We start from the raw sequence: 24,919 nt of genomic DNA, 5'->3' as shown, positions 1-24,919 counted from the left end.
TTGTTCTCCCCATCACTCTTCTGCATCCCTCTATCTTCCTCAACTCAATATTTTGTTTCTGCCACTCTTTAAAATCTACCCATTTTATCAGTCTGCCTTCCTATCCCTCATTCCCTTTCCCATACAATCTTGCAAAACAACCAACTCACCCACTTCTACACAGTGGGTGCCTTGTAGGGCCACCTGGCATCTTATTGCATTTATACCATGCATCTCCTACCAATCATTCTCTGTTTCTCTTGCTTTTCTCCTACTAGATGTGAGTAGCCATGCAGATCTCTCTGCAGGAACTTGCTCTCTCTCACCTCTCATAACATAAAACTGACCCCAGGGCTCATAGTCCTGTGTACTGCATGGCAACCTCATTAGTGCATGTGGCATGAAAAGTGTACCCACTACACTCTGGTTGGCACTAGACATTGGAGCTTGATGCAGTTCTTGGACATATTGGATCTTATCAAACCATCCAACCTATACCAGCATGAAGCATGGACATCAAACTCATGACAATAACCTTGCAATCTTGAGTGCAACACTGTAACCACTAGGCCATGCACCTTCGAGGGTCCTGAATCAGTTCCCTACAGTGGTTGTAGTGCAGAATATTGCATTATAACAGGTGCATAGGTAAACAAGAAGTTATAATATAGTTTGTCTAATGCTGCAGATGTGACACAGCTGGTTTCATGCTGGCGTTTTGGTTTATAGCAGGCCTGTCTAGGTTAGTAGTAACTGTGATGCAGAAACAGTAGTAGTACAGCATTAATTAAGGTGCAATAGCAGTCAGGTGTGCAACAGTTATAGTCTACAGCAGCAGCAATTTAGTGTGCACTTGCCAATGTGTGCAACAATTATAGTCTAGTTCAGAAAAATTGCCATGTGCACCAAAACTCATGGTATGCAGCTGCAGTTGTGTTGTGCAACAATTATAGTCTAGTTCAGCAGATGCTCCTTCAAAATGATAATTTTGCATTCATGCGTGTAACACCATAATCACTAGGTCATGCACCTGCAGTAGCCTATAACTGTTACACATCAAGCCTTTTGGCTTGATGTGCAGAAGTTGTTATATGCATCGGCAGTTGTGGACTGAAACTACAGTTGTGATGTGCAATAGTTATGATCTAGTGTTGCATCATTTGTTGTGCACAGGAGCAGTTATGATGCAGCAATAATGCCACATGCCATAACACAAGTGTGTGTGTGTGTGTGTGTGTGTGTGTGTGTGTGTGTGTGTGTGTGTGTGTGTGTGTGTGTGTGTCTGCGCACACACACACACGTGTGATATGATCTGAAGTGTTTTCACTGTTTGTATATAATTTAGTTTTCCTCTGTATTTGCCTGACTCATCCATGACTCAGCTCAATTCACTATATAGAAGAGACAGGAGGAGTAGAAGTGGGTACATTATCCAATTAGAGTTCAGATGATACAGATATAGAGCATATCAATTATCCAATCAGAATGCAGATAGTACTGATATACAGCACATTAATTAGCAAATCAGAGTTCAGACAGCATAGATATAGACCACATCAAAGGAACAACTCAAAGATAAGAGATGAAGTAAGAAGAGGGTGAAGGAAGACGATAAAGGATCTATTATATCATGCACACACAAATAACTATGTGAGATAAGACTCAATTATATCACACACACATATCTATCAATGTAAAATAAAGAGAGTATAATATTTGTGAGAATTTCTAACTTTATAATGAGGAAAACCATAATCTTGTACTTAAGTTTCTGGTTAGTGAGGTAGTTGGAGATATAGGAAAGGTAAATTAACTTCATTTACAACCACCAACATCAATACTATAGCCACAATGACATATTCAACAGTTAACATTACCCATTCCATAATATGGTAACATACTAGCATCTAAATGTTTATCTAGACATGGTTCATACAACTAACACTTATCTATAGTAACTAGGTATACTATAAAAGTGCCTAGCTAATCAACCTTATTATCAAGAACTGGTCCATTCATGTAACATTTATCTATAGTAAATGGTTCTTTTGAAGTACTTAACTAAGTAGCCTTATTACCTAGGACATTCATTCTGTTAACAATTATCTAAAGTGACCATGTCAGTATTTAGCTAAGCAAAAAGCTTTGAAATGACACTATGGTAACAATATATTCCAGCAATTACATGTCCACAACTATTAGAAACAGAATCACTAATGGTGGTCAATGTGGGTAATATATTGATCATCTGGTCATAATTCCAGATTTTACTACTGCCATCATTTTGTCCTTTTTCAAGGTACATAGTGCTGCTAACTGCAAGTTGCCTTGCTGACTGAAAATAAACATAAACACACACACACACACACACACACATACATGTACTGTATACACACATATATACATTTAAACATACATACATACATACATGCATGTATATCCACACACACACACATATCTACATACACATGATTACACACACATATATACCCAAACATGTCTATACACATTATATGTGTATCATTATTGTCATTTTAACATCTCTCTTCCATGCTGTCATGGGTTGGACAGTTTGACAGAATCCTACAAAGCAGTGAACTGCATTAAACACCAACAGTTCTATTCACTTTAACCCTTTTGCATTTAAACAGGAAATATCTAGCTCAAATATTCTTCCTGTTTTATATTCAAACTGGCCAAACCCAACTTTTCATACTTACCCAACAATATCATTATAAAAATAAGCAATCAATTACACTGATAAAATCTCAAAGCTATGAGATAATGCATGAGTAATTCAAAACAGTGAAAAATAAGCAGTACATTGGACAGAGTAATCTGAATGCTAAAGGATTGTGTGTGTGCTCGCGCGTGCATACACATACATGCGTACATGTGTTTGAGTGAGTGAGTTTGTATTTTTCTCTCATGTAATGGTTTGTAAACAATGGTTCTAGCAATATAGAGGTTGTCTCGACCTTACAAGACTTAAAGAGTCTCTCAAACTTGGCACTGTTTCTGCTTAATTTGCCACACACACACACACACACACACATATAGGATATGATAGAAAGAGAAAGAAAATGGAATTTACAAGATGCTTTAACTGACCCATCATGCATCAGTTCCTCATAGGTTGGGGGAGATTCTGTACAAATAGTTGTGGTGCATCATTCGGTGCAGATGTGTCTTGTCAGGTACTGCGTTCATTAAACCCAGTTTCACTTATTTTGATTAGAATACATTTTCATATTTGCTTGTAGTTAGTGGCATACAGGAGAAAGTATGAACTAGAATGAAGGACAGTTCTCTTAAAGGCAATAAGCCTAAAATAAGTATACAAGAAAGACAGGAGCCCGGTGCAGCCTTCCAGTGTGCCAGCCCTGTCAAACTGTCCAACTCATGCAAGCATGAACAATGGATGTTAAATGATTACGATATAAAAAAAAAAAAAAAACTGAGTCCTAGAATATGATTAACAATAGCCACATATCTTGTGTATTTTACTCATATGGTACTGAAAACAGAAATGTCACATTTTTACCTGTTCATAAATATTACCAGTTATCCTCCTCCCTAAGACCATTTCCTTTTGACATCCATTCTTCATTCTCAATATTATCTCTCCCTACTTTTTATTTTCCACTGAGTTACATTTCATGACTGCCATAGCTCATTTTTAACAACTTCTCTTATTTGCTACCAATTTTCCTCCTCCCCCGCTTCTGTCCTTTACACACTATATTTACCCTTACATACTTCTGACCTCCATCACTGTCCACATAATTCACTCTTTCTCTATTACTCTACACTCCTCTATCACCCACCACCCTACAGATCATCTTATTCCATCTATCTACAGTTTTATTATATGGCTGCTCTCCACTTTTGTACTGTCACTATAACTTTCCTGAACCTCTTTTATTTCTTTCATCTCCCCACCTCCTTCTAAACTCCTATTTACCACCAACCATACCTCCATCTTTGTTCACCATTCCCTATACTCACTTCTGCTCCCAACTAACTGCCTATAACTCACCACTCACACTCCTGTGAACTTAACTATCCATTGTTACTGATGCCCTGTTCCTATTCTCTCCTCTACTGACCTTCTTAGATCTTGAGAATATGCCCTTGCACCTCATCAGCATTATCTTTATCTCTTTCTCATACTCCCACTGATCCCGACATAATGTATGATAGTATGTACCTCCTCTACAGCAAGAATTCCCATCTAGCTTCTCAATAATTAGCATAAAGCAACCTCACTCTCTACTACACCCTCACTCAGTTGGGGGAACATTTTCAGAAGGATTTCAATGTCAACCATTTTACAGAGTGTATCAGGTGCACTTTATCCTAGCACCAGTACTAGAAGGTTGACATGTTCTTGATGTGACCAAAGAAACCTCTTGATGCAACAGTCTCCATTCATTTGTTAACCACTTTATAGTATGTACAGGGTGCATTACAGTATGGCATCAGTATTGTGTGCGTGTGTGGGTGTTGCTGTTTTAGAAACATATATACACATGCATGAATGCTGAGTTGTTGCCTTTTTGGTGAAACAGGTGTAAAATTGAAAAATTAAGTATCACATACAATCATGCATTCTATGTGCACGCACACACACACAAACACACACTCACACACACACACACACACACACACACAGCAACATACACACATATCCACCACACTTTACATCAATTAAACATATTTTCTCAGTAGAAAAACTCTTAATTAATATGGTTTAATTTTCCTTTCATAGTATCACTAATATAATGAAATTATCCACCTAAGCCATTTAATAGGGAAAAGGTCAGAGCACATTTAACCCTTTAGTGTTCAGATTAATCTGTCAGATGTAATGAAGTCTCGACCTGATATCTCTTTGTAGTTTTTCTTTTTTGCAGTGAATATAGTCTGCAAACTATTTTCCTTCCATTTATTTTTTCCACTATATGGAAGTCAATATTTTCTGTTGACATTCACCTCAGTTAATTTTACTTTTCTCACAGTTCTGTGCTTTCTAGAAGAAAAGCCTTCACATAACTGAGATGTGATGTCAACCTGAAATTTCAAATGGTCGTAGTTCTTTGGTGGCGGAGGTACCTTGTGGCTTTTTATATAAGCAATATATGAATTAACTAAAGTTAGACATGATGCTGGAGATGTATGGATCACCATACCTTATATCAGGACACCAGTAGTTCCACAGTTGAGAAAGCTGTTTGATACCAAACATAATGTTTATAGTAAAAAAAAACCTGCATCTCCGCAGAATCAGTTGGTTGTCATAGTGGATCGGGTCTTCCATGAATAAATTATGTGTTGAGCATACTTATTTGTTTCCTCGGCAACAGTTTGAAAAAATTTTTCAGTAAAAGTAAAAATAAATAGTCCAATGGCTGAGCATCAGGAAGTAGACTGTGTTGTGGAGTAGTCTTTTCTGTGAAATCAGGAATTATGTGTGGTTAATGTAGTAACCTTCAGCCATGTTGCCGTAATGTTTTCAATATCATTTTCATCACTTTCATTATCAAAATTTTCCTCGTCTGACGAAGATTCATAAATATCAATATCAGATTCATCCAAAGACAAATCACTGTTGTTTTTGTTTATATTTTGTACACCATCAAGAGTAAAACCTTCAAAGTTGGTCGCTACTTGCTGACGCCATATCATTAAAAACTAAGATGTACACTTCTCTTCAAACATTGATAAAACCAAAAAAAAACTCAAAAATTTCATGGTATTTTCACTTGAAAGGCTTTATCTTGCATTATCTCAAAGCTACGAGAATTCAATCACATGAGTTGTTTACTTGTTTGCACCAGCCAAATCCGGCCATATCTGATTCCTGCATGAAACCACTAAAAAAATAAAGGGGAATTATTTTTGGCCGGTTTTGGCTGGTTTGAACACTAGAGGGTTAAAGAGATTTCTTTTGTTAGATCACAAAAAAATACCAAGTTTGTTTAGTAAGGGGAGAGTCTTTGACTCAGTTGAATTAGTCTCAATATATTAGTGACCTTGAAACAATGAAGGGTGAAATCTCTTAGACTCTCCTCTCTTACCCTAAACCTTTTTATACTGAGACCCCAAGATCAGTGAGTAAATACTGGCAATAATTTACTGAAGAACTCCAGTGTCTGCATTATACACACCTCGGACAGGAGGGAAATTCATGGTGCCCATGGAATTTTTTCAAGGTGTCTAACACTGGTGAGAAGGAGGCAAGGCAGTATCATCCAACCAGAGATTTAGCCTGAATGCTTGCATCAAAATGGAATCTGCTAAAGACATCCAGGAGTCAGATGGTGGTGTTAAAATCAAATGATAGATTAAGTCTGCCACCCCAGTAGGCCATGACAACATTTGAGCCCAACGACCCATCTGACACTATCAATACTATCAGTTCACCACCCTAGATCAGTACTTCCTTTAGTGACCCTCCCACCACCACCACACACACCTCCAAAAGATGAAAGGTAAAAGGATCCCAACAAGGATTTGAACTCAAAACAGAGAACCAGAATAAATACTTCAAGGCATTACTCTAACAACTAGCAACTCACACTAACCTTATATGCCAGATATATAATAATTATAGGAGTAGAGAGTATCGAAGGGACACTTAGGGGAGAAAAGGGAAGACATTTTCTGAAATTTGAGAGATCCTAAAGACATTGTATGTAACTTCAGCATATCCACCAAGGGTATTATATCAGCTCCTTTCATTAACCGTTATTAACAAGTCCATCAACTAATGTAGATTGGTAGCTATGGTGACTACAGAAAGTGCATATTTTCATATACTGTGTTTATAATCTCAGTTCTACCAACTGATTTGTATACACTACCACCTGCCAAGTAATGGAGTGAGTTCTGTTATTTCCACTTGGTTTTTTTTTTTTAAATTTTTTTAGAGCAGTTCAGTTGGTGGCTATGTTTGCTCCAATAAGTTTTAGCATAAATTGGAGAAAGTAGAACAATATCACTGTGAAGCAGTATCTTTCATTCATTGACAAAGAATGACTTTCATACTGAAATTAGGGAGAAGATTAATCAAGATGAAAATCAAATATTTTCTCCATTAATAAATGGCGCTAACATCAAATTTTCATAACAGCAATTTAAAATTCAATAATTTACTGAAGCATCCTATTTTATCAGAGAATATTGCGATGGAATCAGAATAGCAATCAATACTAATATTTTACCAACTAGAACTGAAATCAATCAATTCATTTAGTTGAAAACTGGGGTTCTTAAAAATCTAAATATATCATCATCATCATAATCAATCTCACATCAACTTTTCTATGGCAATATTGATTAAAAACATATATGGAATAGACTGCTACCATCTCCAGATATCAATTCTTTACTACTACAAGCCATGACCTGCCACCAAGCTGCATATCTTGCCTCACAACAGTCTCTTCTACTCCTTTGATCTTGGCAATTGTATATTCCATCATCCTGCCCCTATCACATTCAGTACACTCTCTCAACTCCTTTTAAACCTTTGAGACTCCATACTAAAATCAGTCCTTCAAAGGATGGGGGGGGGGGGCTAGTTTTCACTACTACTAATTAGGTCATCTAATTAGAGATCAATTAAAACTTCTTTTTATATCTTTTGGGCTTCTGTTACATCAGAGAACTTTGTCAAGACAAAAACTAAGTGTCCATCACAATCCATCAGATAGAAATACACTGGCGCGCGCACACACACTAATACACATAATTATTATTTTACTCACCATACTGGGGCACTGACATCTAAAACATAGACAATTAGATTGATCTTAGTATTTGATTAGTGCTTATTTTTATTTCATCAATCTCAGAACACTGGAAACTCAAGCAGTGCAAAATTTGAACCTAAAGAAACATAACCAAATACTACAAAATATTTCATCAAACCCTATTAATTCTGTCCTCCACTGCTATTACATAGAATGCGATAGAAATACCATTACTGTGAGGCCAAAGTGCTGGGGTATTTGTCATAGAATTAGTTTCTTTAACAAACACTCTAATAATCCTTTCTACTAAAGGCTCAAGGCCAGAAATTTTTGGGGAAGGGATTAGTTGATTACATGAACCCCAATGTTTCACTGGTACTTAATTTATCAACCCTGAAAAGATTGGAAGGCAAGATTGACTTCAGCGGATACAGACAAAATACCGCAAAGCATTTCACCCTGTGTGCTAATGATTCTGCCAGCTCGCTACCTTAACTAACATTCCAATAATGAAAACTATAGACATAATCTGAGACAAGGTGTTGTTACAGTTAATAAAACCTCTTACTATGCTAAGTAACATTCATAAAAAGTTTCTCTTGGCTTGCACCACTGAGGTTCCTTCTACAGCCTACAAGAAAACTCATACAGCTCGAAAGATGGGGTGGTTGTAGGTTTTCCACTTGAATGTACATTTCCATGACTAATGTGGAAATCCTAAACATGTGACAGTGACACTCATTTACAACTATCAAATGATGTCAAGGAAGCACAAATACATCCCCATAAATGCACACAAACACACACAATGAGTGGGAGGAGGAGAGTCTGCCAAATGATGACCCAATTAAGGGACCAGCTACCCGAACTGACAGTTCCATGGTAAATAAAGCAATTAAGGATATGAAGACAGGAAAAGCCCTCAGCCCATCAAAAATCACCACTGAGATGCTTAAAATATCTGGTAGTGTGGATTATGGTCTAGTCACCCGAATTGTGAATTCAGGTGGTTCACAAAGGAGTCATTGCCCAATGACTGGTGTAGCAGCACCATAGACAACTGCTACAAAGGTAAAGGTGATGCCTTACATAGAAATAATTACAGAGGTATCAAATTGTTGGATCAGGTGATGAAAGTTACAGAGAGAGAGAGTTAGCTTAGATGAGATGCAGTTTGGTTCTGTGCCAGGGAGAAGCACCACTGATGCTATATTTCTGGTAAGGCAGCTGCAGGAGAAATACCTAGCCAAAGATAAACTTCTGTACTTGGCTTTTGTTGACTTGGAGTAAGCTTTTGACAGAGTCCCCCAGTCCTTTATCTGGTGGTCAATGCAGAAACTAGGGATAGACAATGGCTGGTGAAAGCTGTACAAGCTATGTACAGGGATGCTACCAGTAAGGTGAGGGTTGGCAAAGATTCAGGGTACAAGCAAAGGTTCACCAAGGATCAGTGCTCAGCCCCCTCTTATTCATCAGTCTTCCAGGCAATAACAGAGAAATTCAAGATAGGCTGCCCTTGGGAACTCCTCTATGTTGATAATCTTGCTCTTATAGCTGAATTACTACCTGAATTAGAGAAGAAGTTCCAGGTATGGAAGCAAGGTCTAGACTCAAAGGTCCTTAGAGTTAACCTAGCAAAAACTAAAGTCTTAGTAAGTAGGAAGGCAGACAAATCACAAACATATTCAGGTAGATGGCTCTGCTCAATCTGTAGAAAAGGTATGGGTAGAAACTCCATAAGATGCATCCAGTGTAAGCTTTCGACACATAAAAGGTGCAGCAATATCAAGGGAAGGTTAACAGGGAAACTAGCTTTTGTATGCAGAAGATGCACAGGTGCAGAAAACACCGAAAATATGCAGAAAATAGACTCCATCAACTGCCAGTGGGGGGCAAGCTAGAGCTAGTAGATAGCTTCCATTATCTAGGTGACTAAGTTAGTAGTGGAGGTGAATGCTCTGAGAGCATAGCTGTGAGAATAAGATTAGGCTGGGTAAAGTTCAGAGAGCTCCTATCCCTGCTGGCAGCAAAGGGCCTCTCTCTCAGAGTGAAAGGCAGGTTGTTTGATGCCTGTGTGTGAACAGCTATGCTGCATGGCAGTGAAACATAGACTGTGACAGCTAAGGACATGCGAAGGCTTGAAAGAAATGAAGCCAGTATGCTTCACTGGATGTGCAATGTCAGTGTGCATGTATATCAGAGAGTAAGCATTTTGAAAGAAAAGTTAGGCATAAGAGGCATCAGATGTGGTGTGCAACAGAGAAAACTGTGCCGGTATGGTCATGTGATGCATATGGACAAGGACATCTGTTTAAAGAAGTGCCAATCTCTAACTGTGGAGGGAAGCTGCGATACAAGTAGACCCAGGAAGACATGGGATGAGGTGGTAAAGCATGATCTTCAAACTTTGGGCCTCACAGAAGAAATGATAGTGACCAAGACCTTTGGCAATGTGCTGTGCTTGAGAGGACCTGTGATGGTGGAATGTAAAGAGCACCTTTCGAGCGTTGGGCCTCACAGAGGCAAAGTGGCTGAGTTCCTTTCGAGCATTGAGCCACATGGAGGCAATGACTAAGACCTTTGGCATTATATCATGCTTGAGAAGAAGACCCATCAAGCTGAGCAAAATTGCAGTCATGGCAGATACCAGTGTCATGCAAATTGGCATGTAAAAGCACTCTGGTGCCACTCAAATGGCACCTGTGCCAGAGGCACGTAAAATCACCCATTACACTATCGGAGTGGTTGGCATTAGCAAGGGCATCCAGCCGTAGAAAACCATACCAAATCAGTCTGGTGCAGCCTTCTAGTGTGCCAGCCCGGTCAAAACCATGGACAACGGACATTAAATGATGATGATGATGATGATACATCTATCCAAACAAGTGGAGGAACAAAAGAAATGAAGTTTAAAATGCAGGAAATTAATAAGAGTTTAATTATATTTTAAAATATAGGAATACACTTTACTGGTTTCACATAAGATCTTGAGCTGTGTTGTGAATTAAGTCTATTCTGGCTGTTGTTATAAAGACAGTTTGTTTTTAAAGTAGGAATGTGGATCAGAATGTTATCTGTTAACATACAAATTGATTGGTCAATGTTCATGTCTCTCACACACACACACACAACTGGTTTCTTTCGGTTTCTGTCTACCAAAGTCACCCACAAAGCTTTGATGTTTAATAGAAGACACTTTCTCAAGGTGTCATGTAGTGAGACTCAACCCCAAATCATATAACCACACAGTCATACTTTTTATAAAAAAAAACAAAAACACAGAACACAATCTATACCACACACAACTACAAATGCATGGTTAAAATATATTACAATAACACCAGAATTTCATCATCAATGTGAAACTACAAATTATCAAACAACTGAATGTATCTTAGACAATCAATGTAATATATAAGTTTCAATGGAAGCACAAAGAATTGTAAACTTCAAGACTGAAACTGTTATATTGGGACAGACAAATATGAGACTTTCTCATTGGTTGATGAAATATTTACAATAAAGAGCTATTAGAACATGAAACAAGACTAAATAGACAAAAAAACAAAAAACTTTAGTTGATAACACTGCCTTATCTGTATTAAATTCCTCAAAGATGACATTAACTATGGGATCTTTACTCATTGTCAAATACAAATCAAAAATCAATACACAGATACAGTACCCATGAAATAAACCTTGAATGCAACCAAAAGTTAGCTGAACTAATTTTATCAGTTATAACATTATCCTTGTGATACTTTGCAACCTACTGCAAAGTGTGTGAAAAATATGCCCCTACTGCTATTATCTCGTGAAGAAGATGATGCCAAGAAGATCCCAAAATAGTAGATATGAATTAGAAAGATTATCATATAGTATATCAATTAGAAAGATTAAATTTGAATACAGATGGGCCTTTGATACAAGATGTCTGAAAGAGAAGACATTCCCTATTTACACAAATACATGTGTATGTGTGTGTTTGTATGCGTTCATTTATATGAGATAAACAGATTTCATTAGTCATTCAAATACTTTTCCAGCACAGTAGCATATGTGGACAGCTAACCAATTAAATACAACAGTAGAACCTCTCCCTTTAACCCACACATAAATTAAAATATATCAAGCTTTATACACTTTCAATATAAAGTCGAATTGAGCACTTCATGCTTTTTTCATCAAAACTATGTGTGAGGATGCATGAGTATATATCTATGTGTATTTGTACATACAAACAGCCTATTGTGTGTGTGTGTTTGCCCCCCCCCTACCACTGCTTGACAACTGGTGTTGGCTTCTTCATGTCCCTGTAACTTAGCAGCTCTATAGGATAGGTACCAGGCTTAGGAATAAAGAAGTACTGTGATTGGTTCATTTGACTAAAAATTCTTCAAGGCAGTGCCCCAGCATGGCTGCAGTCTAATGACTGAAACAAGTAAAATGTAAAAGACATATATATATATATATATATATATATATATATATATATATATATATATATATATATATATATATATGGGTAGGCAAGGAAGGCAGTGCCTGTCTTGAATAAAATAGATCAATAGCAACATTTTCCTTTTATGGCAAAATATGCACCTAATTCAATAAAATTATGATGGTTACTCTGATTACTATGCATAAAATGCAAAATGTTTTATTTCTTTGTAGATTAGGTAGGCATAATTCGTTGGTGCCTTTCAATATAAGTATTCAAGCTATGCATAGTACTGCTGTAGTTAATGTGTTGCGTACACTCTGACAACACCGTTTTCTTTATGTGCTATAAAAGCAGAAGTAAATCTGCCTTCAACTCAGTCACGTGCCTGTATTTCGCTTATTTTTTTGTGACATAAAGGTCACTAACTGCCTACTCTGAGTAATTACTAACAGCACGTGCCTGATATATATATATATATATATATATATATATATATATATATATATATACACACACATATATATATATATATATATATATACAAGGTTGAGGAGGGTATTGGATTTAACCAAACCCAAAAAGATACAGGTAATACCGAGTAAGTGCTGTATACCGACTAGTTTTGCCCCAGTCGTTGTATGAACAGGGTTGGGGATTATAAGTCGTGTATTAGCCTGTGTATGTATAAATATATAAAAACATAAAGAGAGCAATGGTAAAGTTGGAAATATATTTTATGGATAGAGTCTTACAGCTGTTTCTGGGAAGATCCAGTACTTCCCTTCATCGGAGACAGAAATAGTAAAGGAATCGATTATTATATCCATAGGCGGAGAGTTATAGTATGAAGTGAGAGTGAGTGTGATGCGCTGAAAAAAGTGAGTGTGATGCGATACAGGGTGTGATGGGTAAATTGTCGCCATTTTATGATTTTTCATTTCATGTGTGCACATTGTTTTCCATTTTGTTGGCTACACAGTATAGTAGGGTCAGTTGGGCACTGTCTATGTGAAAAACAGCACATGACACAATTCACTCTACCAGAAATTTGGAAACGACATACTGTACTGGTTTGCATCTGTGCTGGAAGCTCCAATACAAACATTTCAGACTGTTTGAGCGTCAATCTGAGGACAAGTACCGAAAGTGATAAAAATCAAACATCCAGTCAACATTATGATGTTTGGAATGATCACTAGTGATGGCAATGTTATGCCTCCATTCATCTTCCCACACGGCCACAAACTCAACACAGAGGACTACATGAAGTGCCTGGAAGAGGTAGTGCTGCATTGGGTCAACAGAGTGGCTGTTGGAAGACTGTGTCTGGCAACAGGACTCTGCACCATGCCACACAAGCAGGAAGACCCAGGCATGGCTATCAAACAATTCTGCGACCACATCACCCCTAACATCTGACTACCTAACTCCTCAGACTGCAACCCCCGTTTGGTTATTATGCGTGAGGTGCAAATGAGTGAGAGATCAACAAAACTCCTTGTAACACCAAAGATGAACTGATGGCAAGGATAATGGCAGCATTGACCAACTTAAATAAGGAGACTGTCTAGAAGAGTCGCAGGAGATTCCAAAGTCATCTCCATGGTTGAAGCCAATGGCAATTTTATTGAATAAATTTTCTTTTTAGTATTTCAAGATATTTTTATGTAATTTTGATAAATATATCTGTTAAAACGGGACATCAGAGTTATTTTCATTTTTGCATAATTTAGACAACAGTTTATTCACCGCACTCTGTATATATATATAAAGAATATTATGAAATAGCTGGTAATATTTTTTATGCAAAAGAATAGTCAAAAGTTTCTGAAATATTAATTCTTTCAAGTGCAGCTGTTAAAACAGTTGAGAAAGATTGGGTATTTACCCTTAGAAGATAAAAAAAAAAAAAAATTGCCTCCAGGCAGTGCTGGCAACTTGTTTCCATCTTCTAAGGGTAAATACCCACTCTTTCTTAACTACCTTCACAGCTATACTGTATTCAAAACTTACTTTCTTGTCTGTAAATTACCAACACATTCAGCACTTCTAAAGTTTGTTTATCAACTGTTCCCATTAATTCTTAATTTGTGTGAATGCATGTTTATGTGCTTGTGTTTGTCAGTATGCTTGTATGTCCCGCTATCCATGAACATTAAAGTGTTGGGACTAAGTACCATACCTGACACCAAGCATTCTTTGAAAATTCAGCTGTTGGACAAAAATCAACAAAGAATGTCTTAAGCAAAATCCACTTACCTAATAGGGCTTGAAACAAACGGCTTTTAAAAATCCTGATGACCCTCTCTATAGCATTTTTTAGAGCTTTGTCTTGTGGCTTGGTCAAGCGACTGTGGTAATCCTCAAGTAATTCTAATGCCCGGTGGGCATCTGGAAAATAACAGAAAAGAATTTTTATACATACTGGAAGCAATTAAGAAATGGAAGAATGCATTTTGGTAAATATATGAACGCAACACATGTAGATCACCAGAGGCACTGGATGCTTCCCCAAAGACCTCCTTCAACTAATGCAGGACTGAGATGGATGCCATGTATGGGGTAAAAATGTTTTAAGTAAGCTCAATGAGATGATGATGATAAAATAACGTGTCCTATTTTGGATCTAACAACTAATTTCTGACTATTATAAACCCAAAATATAACACAAAGGGAGAGCAACTTCATATAAATCCCACTAACAAACAAGTAGGATATGCATCTCCAACGAGTAATGGGAAACCAAAAGTGATAAATCTGTAGGCTGTGAAATTATTTCTACTTAATTAAAGATTCCAGGAGGGGTGAGAAGAGTGCTTATATTTCATGTTTGTAACGTTAGGGAGATAAGAGGTGAAAGTTTACCTGAATATTAAGTGAAGTCCAAATTAGATAACTTTTTCCACAGACAGAATTAAACTTGGCACCACAAACCAATGAAATACTCATCAATTTTATAGTGTTGCCACTAATTACAGCTGTGAATTATATTACTGTGGTACTAACTCAAACAACTGAGGAACCTTCTACACGGGTAACTGATCTGTCAAAAATAACAGCTGAATCTCCATGAAGCAATAGCCTACTGTTTTAAAAGAGAATTTCATTGGATAATGTAGTCCAAGATACATTTTGACCAGGTAAAAATGAGGGACTGGAACACCTTTGATTCTATGTCAGTTGAATAAGATTTGACTTAAGGCTAAACAATATCTAACTTCAAACTAGTCAGACTCAGCAACTCAAAATCTTAATATTTTGGCCAAGGATGCAAGACAGCTTGATTTAAACCACTAATATGCTTGCATCAATGTTCAACTAACTAAAGGAACGGTTAATTTTGGCAAATCTGTTCCCCACAGCAATACATATAGAACCAGAACAGTTACGACTATAAATCTAACTACATATATTTCCACTCAGTGCAAGATCCACAAAGATGAGATGGTCGTGGGGAGAGGGTAAATATTTATGGGTGATTGTAGAGTAATAACATGTTTTTGTGATGCCACAGTGCATGCTACACTAGGTTTAGTTACTAATTGGTACAAATCATATCACAAAATAACTATTGTACAGGGCATCAGCCATTCGGTCTATTTTCATTGTTTTGTTCATAAACTTTTTGTCTAGTTTTACATTAATTCTCTATAGCTTTCCAAAAAACAGATACTACAGATATCTTAAATATCATAGCGAAGACTCTTTAGTCTTGCAGAGAACAAAGCAACCTCTCTAGGATTGGTGCTATGATAAAATGCACCCAGTACATTCTGCAAACAGGTTGATAACAGAAACAATATCCTGCAGTAGTATTCATGCCAAAATGGAATGTACAAGTAACATGTGGGTCTCTGACTCGCGTACAACGACAGTAAATTTAACCCTTTAGCATTCAGATTATGTTATCAAATCTAATATTTCTTTATTCACATCATTATGAATTAATCCTGCATTATCTTGTAGTTTCAAAACTTCAATGATGTGATTATCTATTGTAGGGGAGGTGACATTGTAGGGGAGGTGTAAGTGGCTAGTTCTAGCCAGCTTGAACATAAAACAGGTATGATATTTGGGCTGGATATGACTGGTTTAAATGATAAAAGGTTAAATAAGGACTTTGACAACCTATCCAACCAATGCCAGCAAAGAAAACGAACATAAATGATTATTTTTACACATGGATGATGCTCTTCCAAGTGTTAATGTATGCTTCAGCTAAAAAGTAGAGAAAGGACCCTGTTCATCAGCCAAGCAGTTCAAGCTAAGCAGAATTATGTTCATTCCCAGGAAATACAAAGCACAGACATTAGCACTAAGAAGGTCAAAGTACCTGTCCCTGTACTCAGTAATCCAACACAATGACCTCACAACCATTGTATATCCTATCGAGATCAAATGAAAAAAATGTTGGTGGCTCATCTGCAAAATTAAAATGCTATCAATTCTACAGAAATACACTTTTATATTCAAAAGAATTAAATGTCAGAATTTATAGATTTTTATTGTTAAATTATTTATTTATATTGACTGTCTTTTGTGGTAATTACTGTATAAGAGGGAGGGAGAGAGAGAGAGAGAGAGAAAGAGTGATGAGCAAGAGAAGGAAAGAGAAGGGATAAAGAGAGACAAGAAGTCAAGAAAACAAGATGTATAATTCAAAGGAAAATCCAAGAGGAGAGAGAGAGAGAGGGGGGGAGAATCGGAGAGGAACTGAGAAGGAACATTTTAAATCAGTTTTCAATATTCTAACTGTTCCACTTCTGAATTACTTAGACTTTCTATCAGGAGAGAATATCTTGTAAGCATTTATTAAAAAAATATGGCAAAACAACAAAAAGTATAAAACTAAAATAAAAATAAGCAGTGTAGTGGTTAAAATATTGAAATTTTTGTTATTTTGGTTGATGCCTATTAGTAAGATATGGCAGGAAAGATGTTCCAAAGAGCAGGGTGCTGTTTGGGGAAGAATAGATTGAACAAAGTGTTTAATGTTGAGATGACAAAAGCAGATGTAGGTGAATTAGTTGGGATGGTACTGCTTTCCTAGCCTTCAATTCCTGATGGCATCATAGGGACACCAATGATGTCATACAGCATGCTTTGGGCCTCTCCAAGTCTGAACATAACTGACTGCTTCTGAAGAGAAACAGAAACTAATACTGGTATTTTATTTATTGACCTCGAAGAAAAAAAAAAGGTGCAGGCATGGCCATGTGGTAAGAAGCTTGCTTACCAACCACATGGTTCTGGGTTCAGTCCCACTGCATGGAACTTTGGGCAAGTGACTTCTACTACAGCCTCGAGCTGACCAAAGCCTTGTGAGTGGATTTGATAGATGGAAACTGAACAGATCCTATCGTGTGTGTGTGTGTGTGTGTGTGTGTGTGTGTGTTTGTCCCCCACCACCATCACTTGACAACCGATGGTATGTTTAAAACCCTGTAACTTAGCAGTTCAGCAAAAGAGACTGATAGAATAAGTACTAGGCTTACAAAAAGAATAAGTCCTGGGGGCAACTTTTTTCAACTAAAAAAAACCTTTAAGCGGTGTTCCAGCATGGCTGTAGTCAAATGACTGAAACAAGTAAAAGAATAAAAGAATAAACTAGAGTTGACCTTGGCAGGATTTGAATTCAAAGTGTTGAGAGCCAAAATGAATGCTGCAAGGCATTCTGGCCAATACTAACAGCTATGCCAATTCAGGTGTGCTAACCATGCCAAATGGAACATATAAGCTAGATGTACATTCTAACTCATATAGTGTAATATTAGTGGCAAGAGAGAGAGAGAGAATGAGTACAACAGTATCAATAGATCAGTTGTATAACCTCTTCTTTTTTTTTTATCAGTATCCTCAACCACTGGACATCACTGTCTAGGGCTCTTGGGACTGATTACCTAGTTCCCATGATGTATAAGTGACATTCCTCTTGAATGAGATGCCAGTCCATTGTAAGATTACTCATTTATGATGGCTGAGTAGACTGGAGCAACATGAAATGTTTTACTCAAAAATGCAATGCACCACTCAGTCCCAAAATTGAAACCATGACCTTGCAATTGTAAGTGCACTAAGCCACATGCTTTTATTATCATCATTATTATTATTAAGTCAGTGAGCTGGCAGAATTGTGAGTACACCAGGCAAAATGCTTAGTGGTATTGTCTGTCTTTATGTTCCAAGTTCAAATTCTGTTGAGATTGACTTTGCCATTCATCCTTTCGGGGTCAATAAATTAAGTACTAGTGAAACATTGGGGTCAATATAATCGAGTAGGTCCCTCCCGCAAAATTTCAGGCTTTGTGCCTACAGTAGAAAGGATTATTATAATTACTATTATTATTATTATTATTATTATTATTATTATTATTATTATTATTATTATTATTATTATTCAGGCAGCAAGCTGGCAGAATCATTAGCCTGCCAGGCAAAATGCATAGCAGCATTTTGTCTGTCTTTATGTTCTGAGTTCAAAAAGGTTAAATTTACACATATACTACATTTTCAGCAAATTCTGTGAGTTTATTATAGTCTTTTCTTTCAATAAGATTATGAAAAGTAAATATAGAATCTTTTTTCTTTTCTACTTGTAAAGGAAAAAGACTACATATGTGAGTGGAGTCAACTGACTTAATTAAACCATCATTGCTGACTATATAAATATCTCCATTAAAGTAATCAATTGAGGTGAAATTGTATCTTTGCAGCTTCACTGTTTTAAAATCAACATCACCTTACAGATTGTTTTCATATTTTTATCTTCTATTAAATTTACATTTTTGAACAGCACAATTAAAATTTGAAACATTATTATTCTTATTATCATTATAATTATTATTAAGGTGGCAAGCTAGCTGAATTATTAACATGTCAAGCAAAATGCTGAGTGAAATTTCATCCATCATTATGTTTTGAGTTCAACTGGCCAAAGTTGACTTTTATCTTTTCGAGTCAATGAAATAAGTACCAGGTACACACTGGAGTCAATGTAAATTACTAGCCTCCACTCCACAAAATTTCATGCCTTGAGCCTATAGTAGAAAGGACTGTTATTATTATTATTATTATTATTATTAAAGTGGCAAGCTGGCAAAATCATTAGTATGCCAGACAAAATACTTAGTGGAATTTCATCCATCTTTAAGCCTTGCATTCAAATTCTACTGAAGTCAATTTTGCCTTTCATCCTTTCAGAGAAAGTCAATAAAAGAAATACCTAATGAGCACAGGGGTCAATCCTCAAAATTGCTGACCTTGCGCCAAAATTTGAAATCATCATTATGATTATTATCATTAAGTTGGCAAACTGGTAGAATCATTAGCATGCCAGACAAAATGCTAAACTGCATTTTTACATTCCAAGTTCAAATTCCTCTGAGGTTGACTTTGCCTTGCATCCTTTCAGGGTTGATGAAATAAGTACCAGTTAAGCACTGGGATCAAAGTAATTGACTAGCCCCCCCCCCCCTCAAATTTCAGGCTTTGTGCCAATGATAGAAAGAATTATTATTATTGCTGCATCTGTTAATATCATTGTTGATACATCACTTTTACCACCATCTTAATACTGTTATCACAAACGATTCCCCATGTCCTCACAACTATACCACATGTCTACACCACCACATAACATGTCCTTGCTATTACATCACTACATATCCTCACTCACACCTTTATTACCCACTACATACCCTTACTTCTATATAATTTGGCCTGCACATGCAACATATACTCACACATACTTAATTTACAAATGTCTCACTAGCTTTCATATCCTTCACTATCACACCATATGTCCTCACTACCACACAACCCTCTATGAAACTACACCTCCACACAATGTACACCCTCACAACATTGCTCCCCACACAGCACTAAGCAATGTAAGAATATACACCAAACTGATGGAAGTCATCCAATCAATTTACCCATAATGCCATACTGCATCATCTGAGCCATCTTTGTAATGGTGAGATTTAACAGATTTTTACAAGTATTATTCTAATTGTCAACAACGTATAGGAATATAGTTTGCTTTTTTTTTTTTATTCAGGTCTTGGCTGTTGTTTACCAATGAGATGTGTAACATTAACAAATATTTTTAAAACAAACATAAATATACAAACAAAACAAGAGCAAGACTAACAAACAGAATAATGACTGGTAAAATAATATTATGTTTTATTTAAAGAAATCATGGAAATTAGGAACTGAACTGAAGAAAAAAAAAAAAGTTATCTTTGAAAATATCTAATTGGCTTATTTACAATAACAAAAACAGCCAAAATTTGGAGACAGGTGAGTTTTGTGGGAGAGTGGAGGTTAGTAAAGTTGCATAAAAATAAAGTAAGAAATTTTAATAAATAGTAACAGCAGACAAGAATTTTATAAACAGGCTTAGACACACAGACACATACACACGGAGTTGAACACTGGGTCCTAGGCAAAATAATGCATTGACATATATACACATACAATCACACAGTCCTAGACACACACACACACACACACACACACACACACATTACATACACAGGGCATAGTAAAGTGAGAGTGCAGCAGGTGTAGAAATTAAAGACATGCAACCAGCCGACAGTGGTGGCAGCAACAGTGGTGTTGGTGGTGGTTTCTTGAGGTAAAAGTGTAGTGGTGATATAGTGTGATGGCAGTAGTATTGATAGTTGAAGTGGTAGTGTGGTTACAGTGTTGGTGGTAGTAGTGCTATAGAGGTGGTGATAGTGCTTGTGGTACAGCGACAATGACGTAGTGTTGGTAGTAGTGATAACGATGGTAATCATAGTAGTAGTGGCATTGTGGTGGTAAGCAACTTGTGGCAATATAGCCACTACCACAAACACGGTGTTGTAGAAGCAGGAGTGGAGGTGGTGTTGATGTAGTTAGTGATAATTTTGGTGAGGATTGTTAAGGTAATGTTAGTTCTGACTCAAAAAGTGAGAAAGTGAGTATATGCAATTGATAAACAGGCGCGCACACACACACACACCACATTCAGAAAAATACTTTTATGTCAGTCACATGACCAAATAGTACATCGACCAATGAAAAATCTATAGATATCACACAATCTGTTATATTTGAGGTTTAGCTCCAAGTCCCAATAAGTTGAGTGTTTGGATTGATAGTTACACTTCTGTGAAATAACAAGTTATATACCACTAATGCAATACATTTCTCTTCTACCAGGAAAAGTACTGACCATCACTAATTTATTTCAATCTAATACTTATTTTATTGATTTTGATTTAGCAAACCACTCAGTTACATTTCTCTTACGCAGTTATAAAACTTGACACATTAGTTCACACCAGTATCTATAAATGCTCACACATACACAATATATGTGAGTGTTTGGGTGTTTTGAGTTCAAATGTCGATGAGGTCAACTTTGTCATCCTTTCAAGATCAGTAAAAACAGTGATCAAGTCTACCCAAAGCCTGACCTTCAGCATTTAAATTGCAGGAGAACTTCTGGGGAGAAGTTTTGGGAAAAAAAGTGTGCCTTCTATGTTGGAAAATGTGGTATATTAAAGGCTTGCAAGTCAATATTATGTCTTACCATTGTGTTAGCAATATGATGTTCTCATTTTAAATTTTATCTTCACAGATTTTCTATAGAATTTAGAACCAGCATTGAAAGTTATATTTCATATACAAATATGTTTACACATCTGTATATGAAACATCATAACTTTAAGTGATGGCTCTAAATTTTATTCTTTTATTTGTTTCAGTCATTTGACTGTGCCATGCTGGAGCACCACCTTACAGGGTTTTAGTCAAAGAAATCGATCCCAGGACTTATCCTTTGTAAGCCTAGTACTTATTCTATCGGTCTCTTTTTGCTGAACTGCTCAGTTACAGGTATGTAAACACTCCAACATCAATTGTCAAGTGATGGTGGGGGAACAAACACAGATACACATACACACACACACACACATATATATATATATATACACAACAGGTTTCTTTTAGTTTCCATCTATCAAATCCACTCACAAGGCTTTAGTTGACCCAAGGCTATAATAAAAGACACTTGCCCAAGGTGCCATACAATGGGACTGAACCCGGAACCATATGGTTGGGAAGCAAGCTTCTTACCACACTGTCATGCCTGCTTCTAGTTTCTTACCACATGGCCACACCTGTACCTTTATAGAAAAATCTGCAGAGAGACACTTAAAAATACAGCACCTCCTACTCCTTCTCTTGTTTCAGTCTTATGTTTGCCTTATATTGCACAGATGGTTGGAATAGTCACAAACAGAAGAAATGTTGGTTGTATGTGTGGGGAGATGAGGAAATCATAGTTTTCATTCATTACATTGATATTGTAGTGGTGTTGATAACGATCATACATAGAATAGAGGCAGTGATGGAATGGCAGAGAAAAAGCATGAGGCGATTAACAAAACAGGTAGACTTTCAATACAACACAAGATTTTAGTGGATAAATAAAAGACACCAGAAACAACAACAATAACACAACGACATTACACAGAGTCATTGGAAATGAGCGGCTGGCCAAAAAGCCAACTGGTCAAACAGGTTCGTGCTGAAATCATTTCACTGAGAACAGTGCTAGTTATGAATAGTGTTGATCCATTCAGTGTTTGATAGTGATGATGGAGAATATAAGGAATCAATAGAAAACACAAGTGTTGGAGTATAATGTTGGACTACAATGACAGCAGAAGGTTTTTAATAGAAAATCAGCTCAGTTAACTGTGGTGGATTAGTTATTGAAGAACATGACAATATTTGGCTAATTATAGATATACTGCATGTGTGTGTGTGTGTGTGTGTGTGTGTGTGTGTGTGTGTGTGTGTGTGTAGGAGTGTCTATGTGTGGAATAATAGTTTGTAAATGAAAGAGGAAGAATACTCAATACATTGTGTAATAGATGAATACAATATGTTTAAATAGCACACTTACAAATGCACTCATGTGTGTGTGTGTGTGTGTGTGTGTGTGTGTGTGTGCATGCATATATCAGGCATAAAAATTCTGCCTCTTGCAAGCATGGAAAAACATTAAAAGAACAAACAATGTGTGTGTGTGTGTGTGTGTGTGTGTGTATATATATATATATATATATATATATATATATATATTATGATTAGCTTAGGCATAGCGATACTAATAACCAGTTGGTGTTAAAATTCAATATGCATATGCTATATCATCATCATCGCTTAATGTCCGTCTTCCATGCTGGCATGGGTGATATTTATATATATATATATATATATATATATATATATATATCAAAATATATAATATTAATGGTTTCTTATTAGGAAACCAATAGATTTTATACAAGGCTGCAAGGAGAAGTGCTCAGAGTAACTGAGTCAAGAGTAAAATATTAATTAAAGAATAAAAAGACTGGGTTAACGACTCAACATATCACACCCACTCGATGAACATGTATAAGAAACACAGCATAATCCGTCAAACATAAGGAATAAGAAGAAATAACGCAAGAATAAATAATAAATAAATAAAAATATAGCATATTGTATAAAATATTTATATACACGAATATTTTGTTTCATCCGATAACATGGAACTGAAAAAATTGACTTAAAGGTATAAAGCAATACACGTGAATATCATTTCATAGAAGTTAAAAAAGTTAAAATAAATACGAATAAAAATTAATACAGAAGGAGTAAAAATTTCAAATATATAATATAATAATATAATATAATATAATATAAGTCGATATAGTAAAATAAAATGACATGAAGAAATGAAGTACCATAAAGTAGTCTATCGGTTGAAAAAACAAGGACAGAAGTGATTTGACACCACTTAGAATTAAAGTACAAAGTTCTTCAACTCCCTCGGGCACATTTCACACCTCAAAACCAGTAGACACCAAAAGGCAAGTTCGCACCAATCCAGCACACACAAGAGTGAACAACAGGCAAAAGTTCAATTCTGCTCACCATGTCAAAAGAGGTTCACCACACATGAGTCAAAAACAATTACAGCACACCACAGGTATCCGGCCATTTCAGAGGTACACCACTGTATTTCCAAACACAATAGAGTGTAAATAGGTGATGACCCCCTTGTCAGGGTAAACACACGTACAAAGTCACGACATGCACAAGGGGGAAAAAAAAATGATTTCGATAAAGAGCAAATATATATAAACAAAATGGACCAGCGTATGTAAATAATTGGAGGATTCCAAACAAAAAAAAAAAAAGTGCCATTTTAGAATAGCCAAACAGGCTGCAGTATCAAAACCAATCTACGAGGTTTCAAGTCACCCTAACGTAAACTATTATACTTGTTTTTATTTATTACTTTTAAATTTCTTTTCATTATTATAAAAACAAGTGTAATAGTTTACGTTAGGGTGACTTGAAACCTCGTAGACTGGTTTTGATACTGCAGCCTGTTTGGCTATTCTAAAATATCACTTTTTTTTTTTTTTTTGGAATCCTCCAATTAAATAAAAGAGCAAATATATATAAACAAAATGGACAAGCCTATGTAAATACATAGGCTTGTCCATTTTGTTTATATATATTTGCTCTTTATAGAAATCATTTTTTTTCCCCCTTGTGCATGTAGTGACTTTGTACGTGTGTTTACCCTGACAAGGGGGTCATCACCTATTTACACTCTATTGTGTTTTGAAATACAGTGGTGTACCTCTGAAATGGCCGGATACCTGTGGTGTGCTGTAATTGT

General features: G+C 36.3%; 1 protein-coding gene across 1 annotated transcript in view; it reads right to left on the bottom strand.

The window, feature by feature from the left end:
* Positions 1-24,919, bottom strand: part of LOC106876507 (disks large homolog 1) — a 750,485-nt gene that overhangs the window by 605,176 nt on the left and 120,390 nt on the right. Inside the window, exon 2 of the mRNA XM_089366712.1 lies at positions 14,440-14,571. Coding sequence (XP_089222838.1) covers positions 14,440-14,571 — 132 coding nt within the window. The remainder of the gene's footprint in view (positions 1-14,439; positions 14,572-24,919) is intronic.

Source organism: Octopus bimaculoides, chromosome 19 (assembly GCF_046866305.1).
Source record: "Octopus bimaculoides isolate indiv1 chromosome 19, ASM4686630v1, whole genome shotgun sequence".
In the NCBI taxonomy this organism is placed as follows: Eukaryota; Metazoa; Mollusca; class Cephalopoda; order Octopoda; family Octopodidae; genus Octopus; species Octopus bimaculoides.
The sequence above is the reverse complement of the archived record's forward strand: the minus strand, read 5'-3'. Positions and strand labels throughout refer to the sequence as shown.